The sequence below is a fragment of the Drosophila gunungcola genome, unplaced genomic scaffold, assembly GCF_025200985.1.
Source record: "Drosophila gunungcola strain Sukarami unplaced genomic scaffold, Dgunungcola_SK_2 000060F, whole genome shotgun sequence".
NCBI classification, from domain to species: Eukaryota; Metazoa; Arthropoda; class Insecta; order Diptera; family Drosophilidae; genus Drosophila; species Drosophila gunungcola.
The window spans coordinates 38,363-52,579 of NW_026453223.1; the positions used below are offsets into that span (position 1 = coordinate 38,363).

At 37.1% G+C, this 14,217-nt stretch overlaps 2 protein-coding genes across 5 annotated transcripts in view; one reads left to right on the forward strand and one right to left on the reverse strand.

The window, feature by feature from the left end:
• Positions 1-615: 615 nt before the first annotated feature.
• Positions 616-3,222, reverse strand: LOC128264182 (nudC domain-containing protein 1). Its single transcript, XM_052999553.1, has 2 exons — positions 1,781-3,222; positions 616-1,142 (listed from the first exon to the last, which is right to left on the reverse strand). Exons 1-2 carry the CDS (start codon positions 3,078-3,080, stop codon positions 658-660), a joined length of 1,785 nt encoding a protein of 594 aa, XP_052855513.1. The 5' UTR covers positions 3,081-3,222; the 3' UTR covers positions 616-657.
• A 1,164-nt stretch (positions 3,223-4,386) lies between these two features.
• Positions 4,387-14,217, forward strand: part of LOC128264245 (tyrosine-protein phosphatase 10D) — a 51,903-nt gene continuing 42,072 nt past the window's right edge. For all 4 annotated transcript variants that reach the window (XM_052999655.1, XM_052999656.1, XM_052999652.1 and 1 more), the window contains exons 1-2: positions 4,387-4,665; positions 6,345-6,739. In XM_052999655.1, the coding sequence (XP_052855615.1) occupies positions 6,626-6,739 (114 nt within the window). In that variant the 5' untranslated portion in view covers positions 4,387-4,665; positions 6,345-6,625. The remainder of the gene's footprint in view (positions 4,666-6,344; positions 6,740-14,217) is intronic.

The window sequence follows — 14,217 nt, forward strand, 5'->3', positions numbered from 1 at the left end:
ATATGATAAATATTTGTTTAAGAAATTCTTACAAATCATTTTTATTTGCACTTTGTTACGAAACCATTACTATTTTTTGTTGATTTTTAACTGTTTATGCTCAATTTTTAAAGGAAATTCTAAAGTATGACTAACAAATAAACATTTTTCTTGCTACTGACAAAACTCAACAATAAAAAACATTCAGTGTTCAGTGAATTAATTACTCATTATTTATCGCACTTTATAATAAACAATCTTTTATCCTGGGAACTTATTATTTATTTATTTTTACTACAATTTTTAATCATTACTCGCATCATTTTTTATTGCAGACAAACTACTTATATGAAACTTAGTAATTAATGTATGTATATGGGAAATAAACTATTTCTATGAAACTCAGTGATATAGTTCTGAACAAACTGAGATATATATAACGTTATGTACGTACTTACGTACTTGTACTGCCGAAAAATATATTTGGATAATAAACTTCATTATCCATTGGATTAAGTTTTAAAAAAAAACATATTTTTAGTATGATACTCTCAAAATAGATTACATTCTATGCTCTAAATGTGAGGACATTGATCGGTTAACGAAATGCATTTATTGCCCACTCAACGATCCTAATTTTGAACGGAAATAGTACAAAATAGGCACAACGGCAATCCCTCACACCTGCAGATGGATCAGGTTTAAGCTGGTGAGGATGGTGATCAGATTGTTGGCGGTGGTGACGCCCAGGATCTCGCCGATGCCATAATCGAGGCTGATCAGGTTCTGTTTGCCCACGGTGACTGGTGGGCCGTTGCGCTTGCGCAGACCACCGGCGGAATCGTGGCGCGGCCGGTAGACGAGCACATGGCGCTGGCTCTCGCAGATGGCCACATATTCCAAATCCGGACAGCAGACGGTGAACTTGCGCTGCTCCTTGGAGGCCTGCACATAGCCGAAGGCATGCAGCTGCCCCTCGTGGCGGACGCTCCACTCGTCCGGTCGACTGGGCTGGTACATCTGCAGCCAAACGGAGGCGTCGACACCTTGGCGCGTGGCAAAGGCGGCCGGAAATCCAGGACGCAGTGTGGCGGAAAACAGCAGTGGCGTGGAGCCCAGGAAAATGGTGTGGGTGATGGCCCCGCTGGGCAAATTGAAGCGCACTGAAAGAGATCGCAAAAATGTTTTATTAAAAAATGTGGATTAATGGGGTTCCCATTTAAGAGACAGAAACAAAAATAATATAATAATAATATAGAAAGTAAATATATACATGTAACTAATATTTTGTGGCTTCTTTAAAAACCTAAAATAAAATCAGATAAATAAAAAAAACCTTATATTAAGCTATTAAAATAAAAATATTGAAAATAAATAAGATTAGAACGTAAGACAACTAAAAATCTTAGTCAGCTAGAGCATCAACCATTTTGGTAAGCTCTTGGTTTTAACTTTATGCTAGCATTGTACAAATATATTAAGAAAAAGAAATCATTTTAAAATATAAAATGTTCTATGGCGCCAAAGTTGGCTAAATACTAGGGGGCAGTCAATGATTTTTTATATTTCTTTTAGATTTATCTATATAATTATAATTGGTTTCAGAAGGTCCTTGAATTTAAACATTTTTAGATTTATGAACATACTTTCTTATTTTTTGGTAAATGTTGGTAAGCATTACATTTTTGTTTGACTATTAAATAAAATTTCTAATGGTTCGGAAACATAGTTATGCTCTTAAAGCATATTACATTTGTGTTAAATCATACACATAATTCTGTGACAAAAATGGACTACTCACCCATCTTAATTTCTTCGTCGGGCAGCCCCAGGTCGCACTCCTCGATGGGATCCTCGAGGTTGGGAATGGGCAGCGGTGGTTCCGCCACGGCAGCCGATTCCTCATCCCCGCCAGCCTCGTCGGGCACCGCAGAATCCTCCAGCGCCAGCAATCGCGGCCAGTGCTGGTGCTCCGCCTTGACCAGCGTCAGCTGCAGACCATCTGCCTCCATGGTCCAGGTGGTCAGATCGACGTCCACATGGGAGTACAGATCCCCGGAGAGGAGATTCTGTTCCAGATACTGCACCAGAACGGTGGAGTTTGTACAGCGTATTGTGAAATCGTTGCGACTGGGAGTTTCGGGTGTTTGAAAACGGATGAGCACATCGTCATCAGTTTGGGTCCAACTAAAGCTATGCTCGTTGCTATGGCCATTTTGGAGCTGGACATCTGAAGATGCTGCTGCGGCTGCGGCTGCTGCTGCTGCTGCTGCTGCTGCATCGGCTGCCAGGCGCTGCTCGTGTGTCTGAACCTCGCGATTGCTGGCCAGGATTAGGGACTCGGCACGCGGTTCAAAGGCGCAGTAGTGCAGCGAACCAGTGGTCTCCAATCGCTGGCACACGCAGTATGACCACTCGCCGCTGGCCAGCGCTTGGGTCCAGCGTCCCCAGGTGAGGTCCATATAATAGACGTGCGTCTGCCCATCCTCCTTGCCCACATTGTGATCCCGTCGTGCCACATGGCCCGCCAGCAGGGAGATTTGCTTCCGCTCCTGCACCACATCCAGCCGGGCATCGTAGAGGACAAAGCCGCGATGCTCACTGCCAGGATCCACTGGCGCCCGGGTGATCCGCTGCCATGTTTCCAACCCGGATCGCGATCGATCCCCGGTGTCCAGCAGATGGTAAGATGTCATGCCATCGCAGATCACACAGAATCGCTCCGAGACGAAGCACACCGAGTAGTTGTAGTCGCCGGCCAGATGCTGGTAGCCATCGCCCTGATCGCGGTAGTCCATGGTGTAGACGACCCGCTGTCCACGTGGTCGTCCACTCTGCGGATCGTAGATGCACTGCACCAGCTGGTGACGTCCGTTCATATAGTAGCTGTGGTGCCGCAACCACGGGTCCGAGGTCAGGAGATTGTGCCGGGCAAAGAGCTCCACGTGCAGCAGCGAGTACTGATTCTGGTGCGGCTCCAATCGCATGGGATTCACATCGATATCCTGGCGGAGCACCGGCACAGGATCGAAGGACAGCTTGTAGCCATCGAAGTTTGGACACACCAGGCTGCGGTCCACGCTCAGCTCCACCACCGGCATTATGAGTTCGTTTTACTGTTCCGGATCCTGATCTTAATCCTGATCCTGGCCACAAGTGGACTTTGTATACAAAATAATAGAAATTTGGAAAGGAAAACAAAATCAAATCAGAATCGCACGTCAGCTGGATAGTGATGACAGTTCGATAGCAAATGCTTATCGACTTTTTATCGATAAAATGGACTATTTAGAAATACTAAATTAACTAATTATTAGCGTGTGCTTAGTTATATATAGCCGCAGGATTTAAAATCTGCTGTGATAGTCCGATCGTAACAAGTAATACACCCATCGAAAGGTATCGGTAAACATTAAAAAAAATTTTTAACTGAAATTCTTGGTGAAATTACAAATTTTGTTGAATATACGCGTCGAATGATACCCAATTTGCTTGGATCCGATGCTCCATTCAAAAGTCATTCAAAAAATATTTTTTTTTGTAAGACTCCAAAATTTTTCGTGGTTTGTCTGAAAGCCTTAAGAAGTCTTTTAGAATTCTGGAATGATTTTTTATGTGTTGGGTAGGTCGATACAAAAAAAGTTTGTTTTACGAATTTTTGAAAAACTAGCATATTTAGCAAGAAATCTCTGAAAATAGCTAATACACTTTTTAAATGTTCCCATTCGGCATATGTCGAATACTGAGATAAAAAAATGCCTGTGTAGGCAAAATACTTGGATGAATTGATCCATCAGCGATCATTGTTCATGTTGTTCTGCTGAATACGCCCATTGATGTAATGCAACGACAACCTTCTGACAAATATCTCTATTGCTCTTCCGCCTTTTCCATATTTAATGCGATCTGGATGTACATACATTCGTAGTCTATTTGGTGCAGCAGGTTTGTTGTGTTGCCAGCCGTCTTTAAAGATTTACCTCAGTAGTTGAATATGCTTTTTGTAAGTAGTCCCAAAACATCCCTTTTTTAAGTCCGGATCCTCCAAATTTGTATCGGAATTAGGAATTCCTAGAAAAAATAATATTTAAAATTGCGATTCCAGATAAAAGTACAAATGTACGCAAATGCGTGCAAGTTCATGCAAAAACATACACATACAGTTTATATATAAATACAAGTTATTTTTTAGAAATTTATCCAAGTCCTCCACGACATCCGCCATATTCATATTTTCATCGTCGTTTTTGTAACGGTAGATAACAGAATGTTATCATCGTTTTCCTAACAAGCCCCGATGTAACCGATGTTTTGAAAACATCGATGACATCGATTCTCATCGATGTTTCTCCACCTCAAGTTCAGTGTTGTGAATCGATGTTTCCCCACCACTAATTCAAGAGCGAGTTGAAGAGCGAACGGTGCAGGAGAGCGGACGGACAAAATCTATTTAAGCGCTCGAAAACGAAAAGTTTGTCGACTGTCCGTTCCGCTTTTTCTGCGTCTGTTTCCGTCGCGTGCCTGCGTGTGCTTGTGCGTGCGAGTTCGTTCGTGTGTGTCTTCGTTTTTTGTTATTTTTTTTAACCAGCGACATCACAACAAAAATAAAATACACAATATTTTCGGTGTATATTTAAATGATTTTGTTTTTGGTGAATGAGAAAATCGAGAAACGCAGTGGAAAACGTAAGAAATGCTATGCTGAAATAAAGCTTAAAGTAAAAGCAGAAATTGAGAGTTGTTTGTTTGTGTGTGCGTGTGTGCAACAATAATAATAAAAAGGAAAGACAGAGAGAGAGAGAGTAATAGGGGGCGATGGGGACAGGTAGAGACAGCGAGACAAGGAGAGGCGGCAGCAACACCTACGCAGCTTTTTTTTTTTTGTTTTTTTATTTATTTTTTGGCATGCCGTTGCTTTCTCTCTTCCACTCGCAGCCTCATTTGAATTTTTGTTGTTGTGCAGCAATTTCTCCACTTCCTGTTCTCTTTCGGCTTTTTTGTTGTTGTTTTTGTTTCCAAATAACCTATTAAATAATCAATACAAATTGCGAAAAATTTCCAGCCGCATTAAAGAAACTTGTCCCACATTCAACCATAAATAAGAAGTGAAGAAATACATAAATAAAAACTTGTTTTGATTTGTTTTTGTTTTGTATGTGCCGAGATCATAAAGCTCTCTCTCTCTCTTTCTCCTGAGCTAAAGAAAAAAAAGATCAATCAAATCAATCTTCTCTTTTCCTCTCTTTGCAACAAAGTTGAAGGTCTTTTTTGCATGGCAATGTTGCCAAGCGCAAAATACAACAACAAATAGCAACAATAACACAACGTACACGGAGCAAAACCATAAAATTTTTTTTTGAGTTATTATGATATATATACTCCTTTGAAAACATACTTAAATCAACTACACTACATTTTTGAATGAATAATTTATAAATTTCCGATTTCATTTTTCTAAAAATGCTTTATATTTAACTTATAAACCAACAATATACATTTGTCCGTTTTAAGTAACTAACATTTGGTTGAATAATAATAGCTTAAAAGATATTTTATACATTTAATATGTATTTCATATAAAAAACATTGTTTTTTATTTTAAAACGTTTTAGTTTTAATAATAAGTTAACATAAGCATTTAGCTGAATACAAATTTGTATGTTACTACAATGAAATCAGGTCTAAAATATGAATGGAAAATGAAACAATATCAATCAAAACAATTTTAATTTTGTTCCGTGTAGCGTCGCGATTTCGCAAAACTGGTTTTAAGGTTTAGTTGTATTTATTTTTTATATTTATTTTCTTTATTTGCTGGCAGCGATATTTTAAATATTTCAATGACGTCAGCGGGGGCAAAATTGTTGATCAGCAGTTTTTTTTGCAACTGCACAAGACAGAGCAATTAATTAGCACTTATCTGCGATTGAGGTTTAAATATAATTAATGCAATGAATAATCAAATATTCAATAAAATAAGGGTATTTTTATTATAATTTACAAGTAAAAATAGTTCTTCATAATTAAAAACTCAAAATTTACTGACTAGCTTTAAACTTATTGAAATTAGTTTTCAGAAATTATACGATAAATTACACACTTTTATTGGAGTCAATGAAATCCAGCTTATTGAAATTATTTTTAAAACATTTTAAATTAAAAAAAAATTTTTAATGTGTTCCACAGTAAAAAGATATGTATTATAAACAAGTCGCAGACAAAATATAAAAAATCCACAAAAGCTTTTGGCGCATGCGCAAAGTGGTAGCGAAGAAGAAGAGAAACAGAGCAGGTAGAGAGCGAGATAGCCACGCTTTCTGTCTCTTTCTTGCTCTTTCATTTATAAAATTCATACTCTCTTGCAGATCGCAAAACAAAAATGTTTTAATCCATTTTCAACTTAAAATTTAACCAATTGGATCCAGATAAATATATATAAAGTTTTAACGCGCTGACGAGAAAATTGTGTAAACAATGCATTTAACCAAAGTAAAGACTAAACTCGCACTAAAAATGGCCGAAATGGAAAGAAACTAGCGAATAGACCAATCCACAAATCGCACAAAACAAAGTTAACAAAAAAACCAGACAACAAAAGAGAGCCAGGAGCAGAAACAGCAACGAAAAGCAAAACGACGGCCCCAAAATGTTGTACCAGCTTAGTAAAGCCACTACTAGAATCCGACTCAAAAGGCAAAAAGCCGTTCCACAACATTGCTGGCTCTGGAGTTTAGCATTTCTGGCAGCATTTACTCTAAAGGTAAGCTAAAAAACAAGAAACATGGTCAAAATACAATAGTGGGTGGATTTTTAGAAACGAAGACCTCTGATCAAGGTTTCTTAACATAAGAAAAAAAAGTTATTTTTAACCTTAGAAAAATTATTAAACTAGGCTTACGGGTTTTTAGTCTTAAGATAAAAATCTATTTAAAAATGTCTGACATTAATAAATCAGTTCATTTACATTTAACTCAACCAGAAACAATATAACCAGGAAACAACATTTTGATAAAGCTGATGCAGACACAACAGTTTACTTAATTTAATTTTTACATTTAGAGCAATCAATGCCGCAAGATTCTACAAACATTGTAGAGAGTTATTTATTTATTTGCGACCCCACAATTGCTCACCCACATGGAAATCTTCTTCGTTTTTGTCTTTGTTCTTTTCCCCATGTTAATTAAATTCAATTATTTCGCATCATGATTTCCTATCGTTTTTGTTCATGTGGATTTCGTTGTCTCTCTGTACGGAGTAGTACAGACAAACAAACTCTCCCGCAATCAAAGACCTTGAGGAAACAACAAACAAAAGCAAATTCATTCAAAAATACCAACAATAACCAAACAAGATTTTGCATCTCAAATCTTGTACGAGACAGCTAGGAAATAAAATACATCTTACTGCAGATAAAGAAATGAATAAAGTATTAATTTATCCCAGAGAGTTTACAATTTAAATTCAAAACTTAACATTTAATGTGACACTACCATAGATACGGAAAACGATCAAACAATCATAATAAATTCACAAAACCTTTTTATAGAAAGATACAAGTTTAATTTATATCTAAATTATAGATTGGCAATAAAAATTTAACAAAAAACTAAGATTTGGTTTCCAAGGGGGTTTTGTTCAGATTTTGTTTACAATTATATATATCTGTATATATCTTTAATTGATACTTCGTGTTGTATTGATTATGGTTTTTGTTTTGCATAATAATTTCGTACCCCAATTTACAAATTTGTGCATCGAACTTAGTGATGAAATCAGTAAGACTAGCAATTTTCCTAATGGTTTTCGACACTCGCAGTTTTGCACGAATTCAATTTTCATAAAATTATTAATACAAATAAACAACGTGACTTCTGGCCTAAGTTTTTCCCCGTTTTTCTCCTAATGAAAAATGAGTACTTTCATAAATTGGTTTCAACTTAGTCGCCATAAACTGTTTATAATATTTTTTTTTTTTTATGAAACTATTATTACTCTTTTTAAGTCGGCATGTATACTACATATTTACTGGAATCTACTGGTTTGTATTTGTAACAAATATAGGCACGACTTGGCATGAATTCCAAACTGGCAGTGAATTGGTTCAAATTCGGTTTCGGTTTCATTTTACATTGACGAACTAGTTTGTTTTTATTTGTTTAACAAAGTTGTTGGCGCGTAACGGCTACTGCTCCCCCACATATTCGCCTTCGAATTCTAATTTAACTGACCAATTGTTTCCCGGCAGATTCATTTCAATTGCTTTTCTAGTTGTTCGAGTTGTTCCACCGGTTGTTCTTGTCGGATTTTTTGTTATTTTTTTATTGCACTGATAAATGGCCAGAAATGTTTTCCATTTGGTCACATACAATCTAACTTATTTCGTCGCTGGCGGCCATAAGTCACGTCTCAGTCAAATAATAACCACGACTATATACATATGTACATGCGGCATTTATTAATGCAAACACATATCCACATAATGCTTTTCGTGAAAATTTCCGTTTAAATTAATAAAATGTCAGACAAAATATTTCTAGGTTTAAATCCAAGAAGTGATATTCACTTTTAAAGACTGGCAACTTAAAAATGTTTTGGTTGATTTTCTATGGTAAGCCATGGTAAGTCTCCTAACATAGCAACTCTAAGAGAGGTTAATAATGTCACGGAGAAAAGTACAGAAGCCGGCTTAAATGATGCGCAAAATGGGGTTTACAGAAAAATTAAAAACAATTATTTCGGTAGGACTCTGTAGTCGGGGAAATAAGGGAAAGATGGGTAATTAAATGCCTGGCAGAATCCACAGATGCACAACGCAGATAGGAGCCAATTTTCTCGCACTCCCCAAACCCCGGGAAAACCACACCCATTCCATGTCCAGGACACGTGTCATCCGTAACAGAAACAAAAACAGGAAAATGGGGAGAATTTCTTCCAGACATTCGCCAGAAAGAAACACTCGAGTAGGAAGAGGTGGAAAGAAGTCAGTGCAGGATGGCAATTAAAGGCAACCCTGCACTGTCATGCAATTGACACCAAAACACTCGGGCTTCTGCCCCTTTTTCAATAAGAAACCCCTTTGTTTCTCACCCAAATTCGACTTGTAAAGTGTGCATAAATTAAGTAACAATTAAACCAAGTTGAGCTTGAGTCTATTAACCCTCTGATGGAATGACTAATTGATCTCATTCGAGATTAACAACACGCGTTAAGTGGAACTAGAATGAGTCAGTAAAATATGGAAAAAAGTGAAGGTTTCATAGGAGAATATTGAATATGGGTAACATGATTATATAATATTAGTAGAATAACATTTTCTCGGTGCATTGATTCGAATTCAAAATAATTCGTCTTTTATTGACTGAATTTATTCACAACCTTATGGTCTGGACTTTTCTAACACAGCTCTATATGCACTCATGCCCACTGGCATAAGCCAGATCTTTTTGCGGGAGTCTTAAAAATATCTTGCAACAATATTTGTTGATGAGTTACCTCGTCTCGCTTTCAGACATCAAACAGATACTGAAAATAGAGCCAAATGCCGGAAATGCAAAATCAAAATGCGAAATAAAAAAGAAACATCGAAAGGAAAAACGCAAATATCATACACAGCTGCATAGGAATTATAGTTTTACGAAGAGAAATGTGTTCCTTTAATTTGATCCATTTTTGCCCCCGACTTTATTTCAAAGATCGATTAATGCCTGAGGAATCGTTTGCAACCCTCTCTGCCTTGGTTTCAAGTATAGTTTCTGATTGGAAACGAGGAGGTGGAGGATTTGGGAAGGAGGAATTGCTTGGCCCATTCAGAATTCTTCATTGTCCTGCTATAAAAGCCAGAAAAGAGCCGAAAACGAAATTGCTCTAACGGTGTTTGCTCCCGTGAGGCGTTTTTCGTCTCACCCACTCTAAGGGTGACTTTTCCGCACAACTCTCGCTATAAAGAAATACAAATAAACTTATATATCACGGTATCCACAGCTGCGGCGAGGGAAACAGTGTTCTATTTATTATAAACCAATGTAACCAATGTTGTAAAATTTCTTAGTAATTTTTTTGTAATCAATAATAATGAATACTGATTACAAAAAATATAACTAAGAAGTTTTACAACATTTTTTAAACGATATTTTAAAATAATTTACATCAATTGGAAAACCTACTTTTCGAAAAATCTGATCGTCAGCTGGTATGTGTAAATAGCGCTGTTTCAGTTTGCCATTCAATAATTATTCGTTAACTACTATTACTTTGAACGCGACTGTATGTGCATGTGTGTGGGTGTGTCCTTTATGAAGTCACTTAATATTTAGTTTACTGTAGACATGATTCATAACTGGGGAGGTTTCTCCCATCTGGCCAAAAGCAGGGCAGTTCTCGAATGTATGAAGCGTACAAATCGGCGGCGGGCCGGAAGGAGACTGCACTAGTTCCTGCCGCCACTTGAGCATTATGAAAGTCATAATTTTTGCATGCGAAAACTTTGTTACATGAAATGACTGCTTACTAATTACTTACTCTGCAGCACAGGTCGATAAAATGACTTGGCGCAAATGGAGAGCTAAAACCTCGTGGCTAAATGTGGACCAAAATAGAAGTACAACATATGGCTGGATTATGTGGCACATAAAGTTTAATCCATTTTGTAACAGAAAATAAAACCCATAAGAACGCTGCAGTCAACTAAAAATATACCTTTTACTAAGACTGAAGTTCCACTTTCTCTATTAAATGGGATACAAATTTAAGTTCGCTTCCCTTTCTATTATAACTTAAAGTGCAATACTTTAATTATTAACATTAATTCATTTAAATCTTATATAACTTATAAATTTTGATAACTAATCTTGTTACTTACACTGTTTTACAAAATTCGGAAAGTCTGAGATTTTGTACACATTAATAATCCGGTTTAAAAAATGCTAATCCTTCAAAAAGATTTTCTTCAGATTGATGATGAATCTATCTTATTATTTTCTTTTCTAATGATACAACACTATCCTTTAACTCCCACTTTAATAATCACTTACTCCATAAATGATTACCTCAACTTTAAATAATAAAAATCGATACTTGTATATTCTGTACTGCAATAGTTAATCCCGATCCGTTTGTATATAGGAATTCGCAATTCCAAATGAACAAAAGCAAAAAGCAGACAGGAAAATAATAAAAAACTAATGAGAAAATGCAATGGGAACTAGGGGAAGGATGGTGTTTTGCAGTTGCCGTTGGCTTAATTAAAATTTATTGACTGCGCGTTTGTAAATTGTTTCATCTGTGGGCGGCGAGGGAGAACGTTTAAAAGAGGAGAACCAGATGCAGGCGTCGGCGGGGAGTATATTCTCAAAAGGGTGGCCCGAACATCGCACTCTGAATTTCCCCATTTTCCCCGGTTGTGGTACATTTGTGAGCGCCACTTTTTCCCTGTGTTGACGTTTTAATGGACCGGCGCGCAATAGGAAATGTGCGAAATCATCAAAAATTCTTGGGAGACCGTGAATCACTCCATATGGACGCATTAGAGAACCATTGGAGTTTTCCAGGCTTGTCAATCAGTTTATTGGATAGTTCTTTGCTTGACGTCTGTCAATTGGCCCAGCTGACAGGTTGTCTATCTTTTTTTTTCTATATTTTGACAGGTAAATAAGGTGATTTAGGCGGATGGTGTGGCCCCAAGTATACATCAACTTAGGGATGAAAATACAGATGTATATATGAAAAAGTGTGTAGATTTAAACACCTAAAATGACCTTAATTATTACTTCTAAAAATAATGGTTACCTATACGAAATATAAAGCTGTCCAAAGGTGCTTAAAAAGCTTAGTTTGTTTTTGTACCTTATTTTTTTTTTTATCAAAAACGAGTATAAGTTATAACATTATTAAATATACCTTATTGATACCTTGAATGTTATCACATTAATGATATTAATTTGAACCGGTCACCAAAAATATTTTGCTGGTGTTTAATAGATCAAGGCTTAGTGTTCAGGCTACCAAAATTGTTGCCAAAACAAAACACTTCATAAAAAAAAACGGCCCAACATTTTTTATGACAAAATGAGTTCTTCAAGCTTATTTTATCTACGTCATTACATTCCTGTATGCAGAAAACTACTTCCGCAAGGATATAAAATACATGCTCTTCAAGTCTTTTATAAATGTTAAGCCAACTGGAATCGAACGAAATCCACCCAAAAATCAAATCAAAACAGGAAAAGAATGAATAGAAAAGACAAATCGGATCGCATCATTGGTTTCCCATAGCAGGAAACAGTGACCGATGTGTCATTGGCCTTGAAATTTCGTAAAATCGACATCCTCCGACTGGGGAAAACTGAAAACTCCCTTCAGAAAAACTGTTTGGCCAGCACGATCGTAATTTAGTTGGGTTCTATACTCGTGTCGTTAGAAGGGTGTGAATTTATTTGTCGGTTTAATTATTAGTTGCTGCTGCTGCTAATGCACTGAAAAAAATATAAATAAATAAAACAAATATTTTTTAATACGTTTTTTATGTTGACTTTTTTGCTTAAATGAGAGAACGCCCAAATTGTTTATTTACAGTATTCATAATTTTGGAAAATCTTTTAAACATTTTTTTCAGTGCCCTTTTGTTAAACGCGCAGTTGGGTTTTGTTTTTCCGTGCCCAAGAATCGTCAAATGCGTAGCGAGGGTTGCTGGAAAAAACAGTCCACCCCCGAAAAATAGCTCGAGCATGTACAATTCACTGACCTTGGAATATATGCAGTTGGATTGGGAATGCGGAAACCTCAAACTCAATCGAATCGGGGTTGCAAGTTAATCCACTCCACATGGTCCATCAATTCAATTAGCCGAACCGAGCAGTATTAAAGATAAAGCCAGACTTTAATTTGCCATCGATAAACGAATAATGGAAGAATGTCTTCTGCTCTGAAAGTGGTATTAAAGGCGACAAAGAAACTGATATGGTAAAAGATATTAAGGGAAGGAAATTATTTAAGATAATTAGGATAAACACTACACCAAAAAATTCAAATTTTCTTAAACTATAATAATTAAACTATAAACTGAACCCAATTTTTGAGTGACAAAAGAACTAGCAACTCCTGCAACTAATTCATCTTTTGAAACGAAGTTAAATTGGACATGTCAAGGGTGAATGAGTTCCTGCACATTGCATATTCATCGTCTGCAACCAATCACCCGCCAGACTTCTGGTGGACTCCGTAATTGAGGTGCTTTATGCGCCAGAAAAAAAAACGTGGGGATATCCAAAGGATGCTCCAGGGCTTGGAGTCTCTGAACGAGCATGTAACTAGACGCTAAATAACGTTTAGCATGGAAATGGCAACATTTCGCACAGTTGGCTTTCGCCCCACCTGTGGCCACCATCTCCACCTCGTTTTCTCAGCCCTTCCAACTTTACTCGTGGCTTAAACTGTTGCATAAACAGTTCTATTCTTTTTGCCATGCACATACGCCATACGACATTCGCCACTCGCAACACATGCCTCATCCCACATCCACCATTGGGACTACGTGCTAAAGTGCATCTGAGGAGTAAACAGCGTCTTCCCTGCAAATTCAATTTGCCGCAAGTTTTCCAAACAGTGAAAAAAACTTGGAATAAGTTCCTCAAGTTAATAAGTTCTTGAAAAATAAGTATTTCAGGTGTTTACTGAATGGTTGATGATTCGTGTCCATCCGCGGGCGCCAAAAAAGTTAACCTAACTTGTATTGATTGTTTGAAATTATTTAAACTGATAAAATGTTAAGTTTATTAAATATAATTGAATTCTAGAATACTTCCGAAGCACTTATGATAACCAAAAAAGGCCTGTAAAGACGGATTATTATTATTTTACAATAACATATATTTCCTCAGTGCATCAACTGTTGACAGCTTTGTCAGTGCTTGTGAAAGGTTTGTGGGAGGTTCTGTTGCACGTGGAAATTGGAGGAGAATCCTTAAGCCGTTGCTTAAACGTAGCAATCAGCTTACATGCTCACGATTCGCTACGGTTTCAAGTCGACTGTGCATATATGATATCGTGTCTGCTGGCGACATTTTTATTGAGTTTGGTAGTGTGTGCAAGTTATCAGTACATTAAATGGCTAGCGATTCAATGACCATTGGCAATATTCGGGGATAAAATTCTTTTAATGGCCAGTTGGACACGTGTGTGGGAACGGCGTTTCCTAAGAAAAGTATTTTATGACCACTTTTTTATGGAATTTCGCACACA

Bases quoted from the DNA above. Each gene is read 5' to 3' on its own strand.
- LOC128264182 (XM_052999553.1), bottom strand. From the start codon at position 3,080: ATGCCGGTGGTGGAGCTGAGCGTGGACCGCAGCCTGGTGTGTCCAAAC. The intron at 1,143-1,780 runs GTGAGTAGTCCA...GATCTCTTTCAG, and splicing joins CGACGAAGAAATTAAGATGG to TGCGCTTCAATTTGCCCAGC.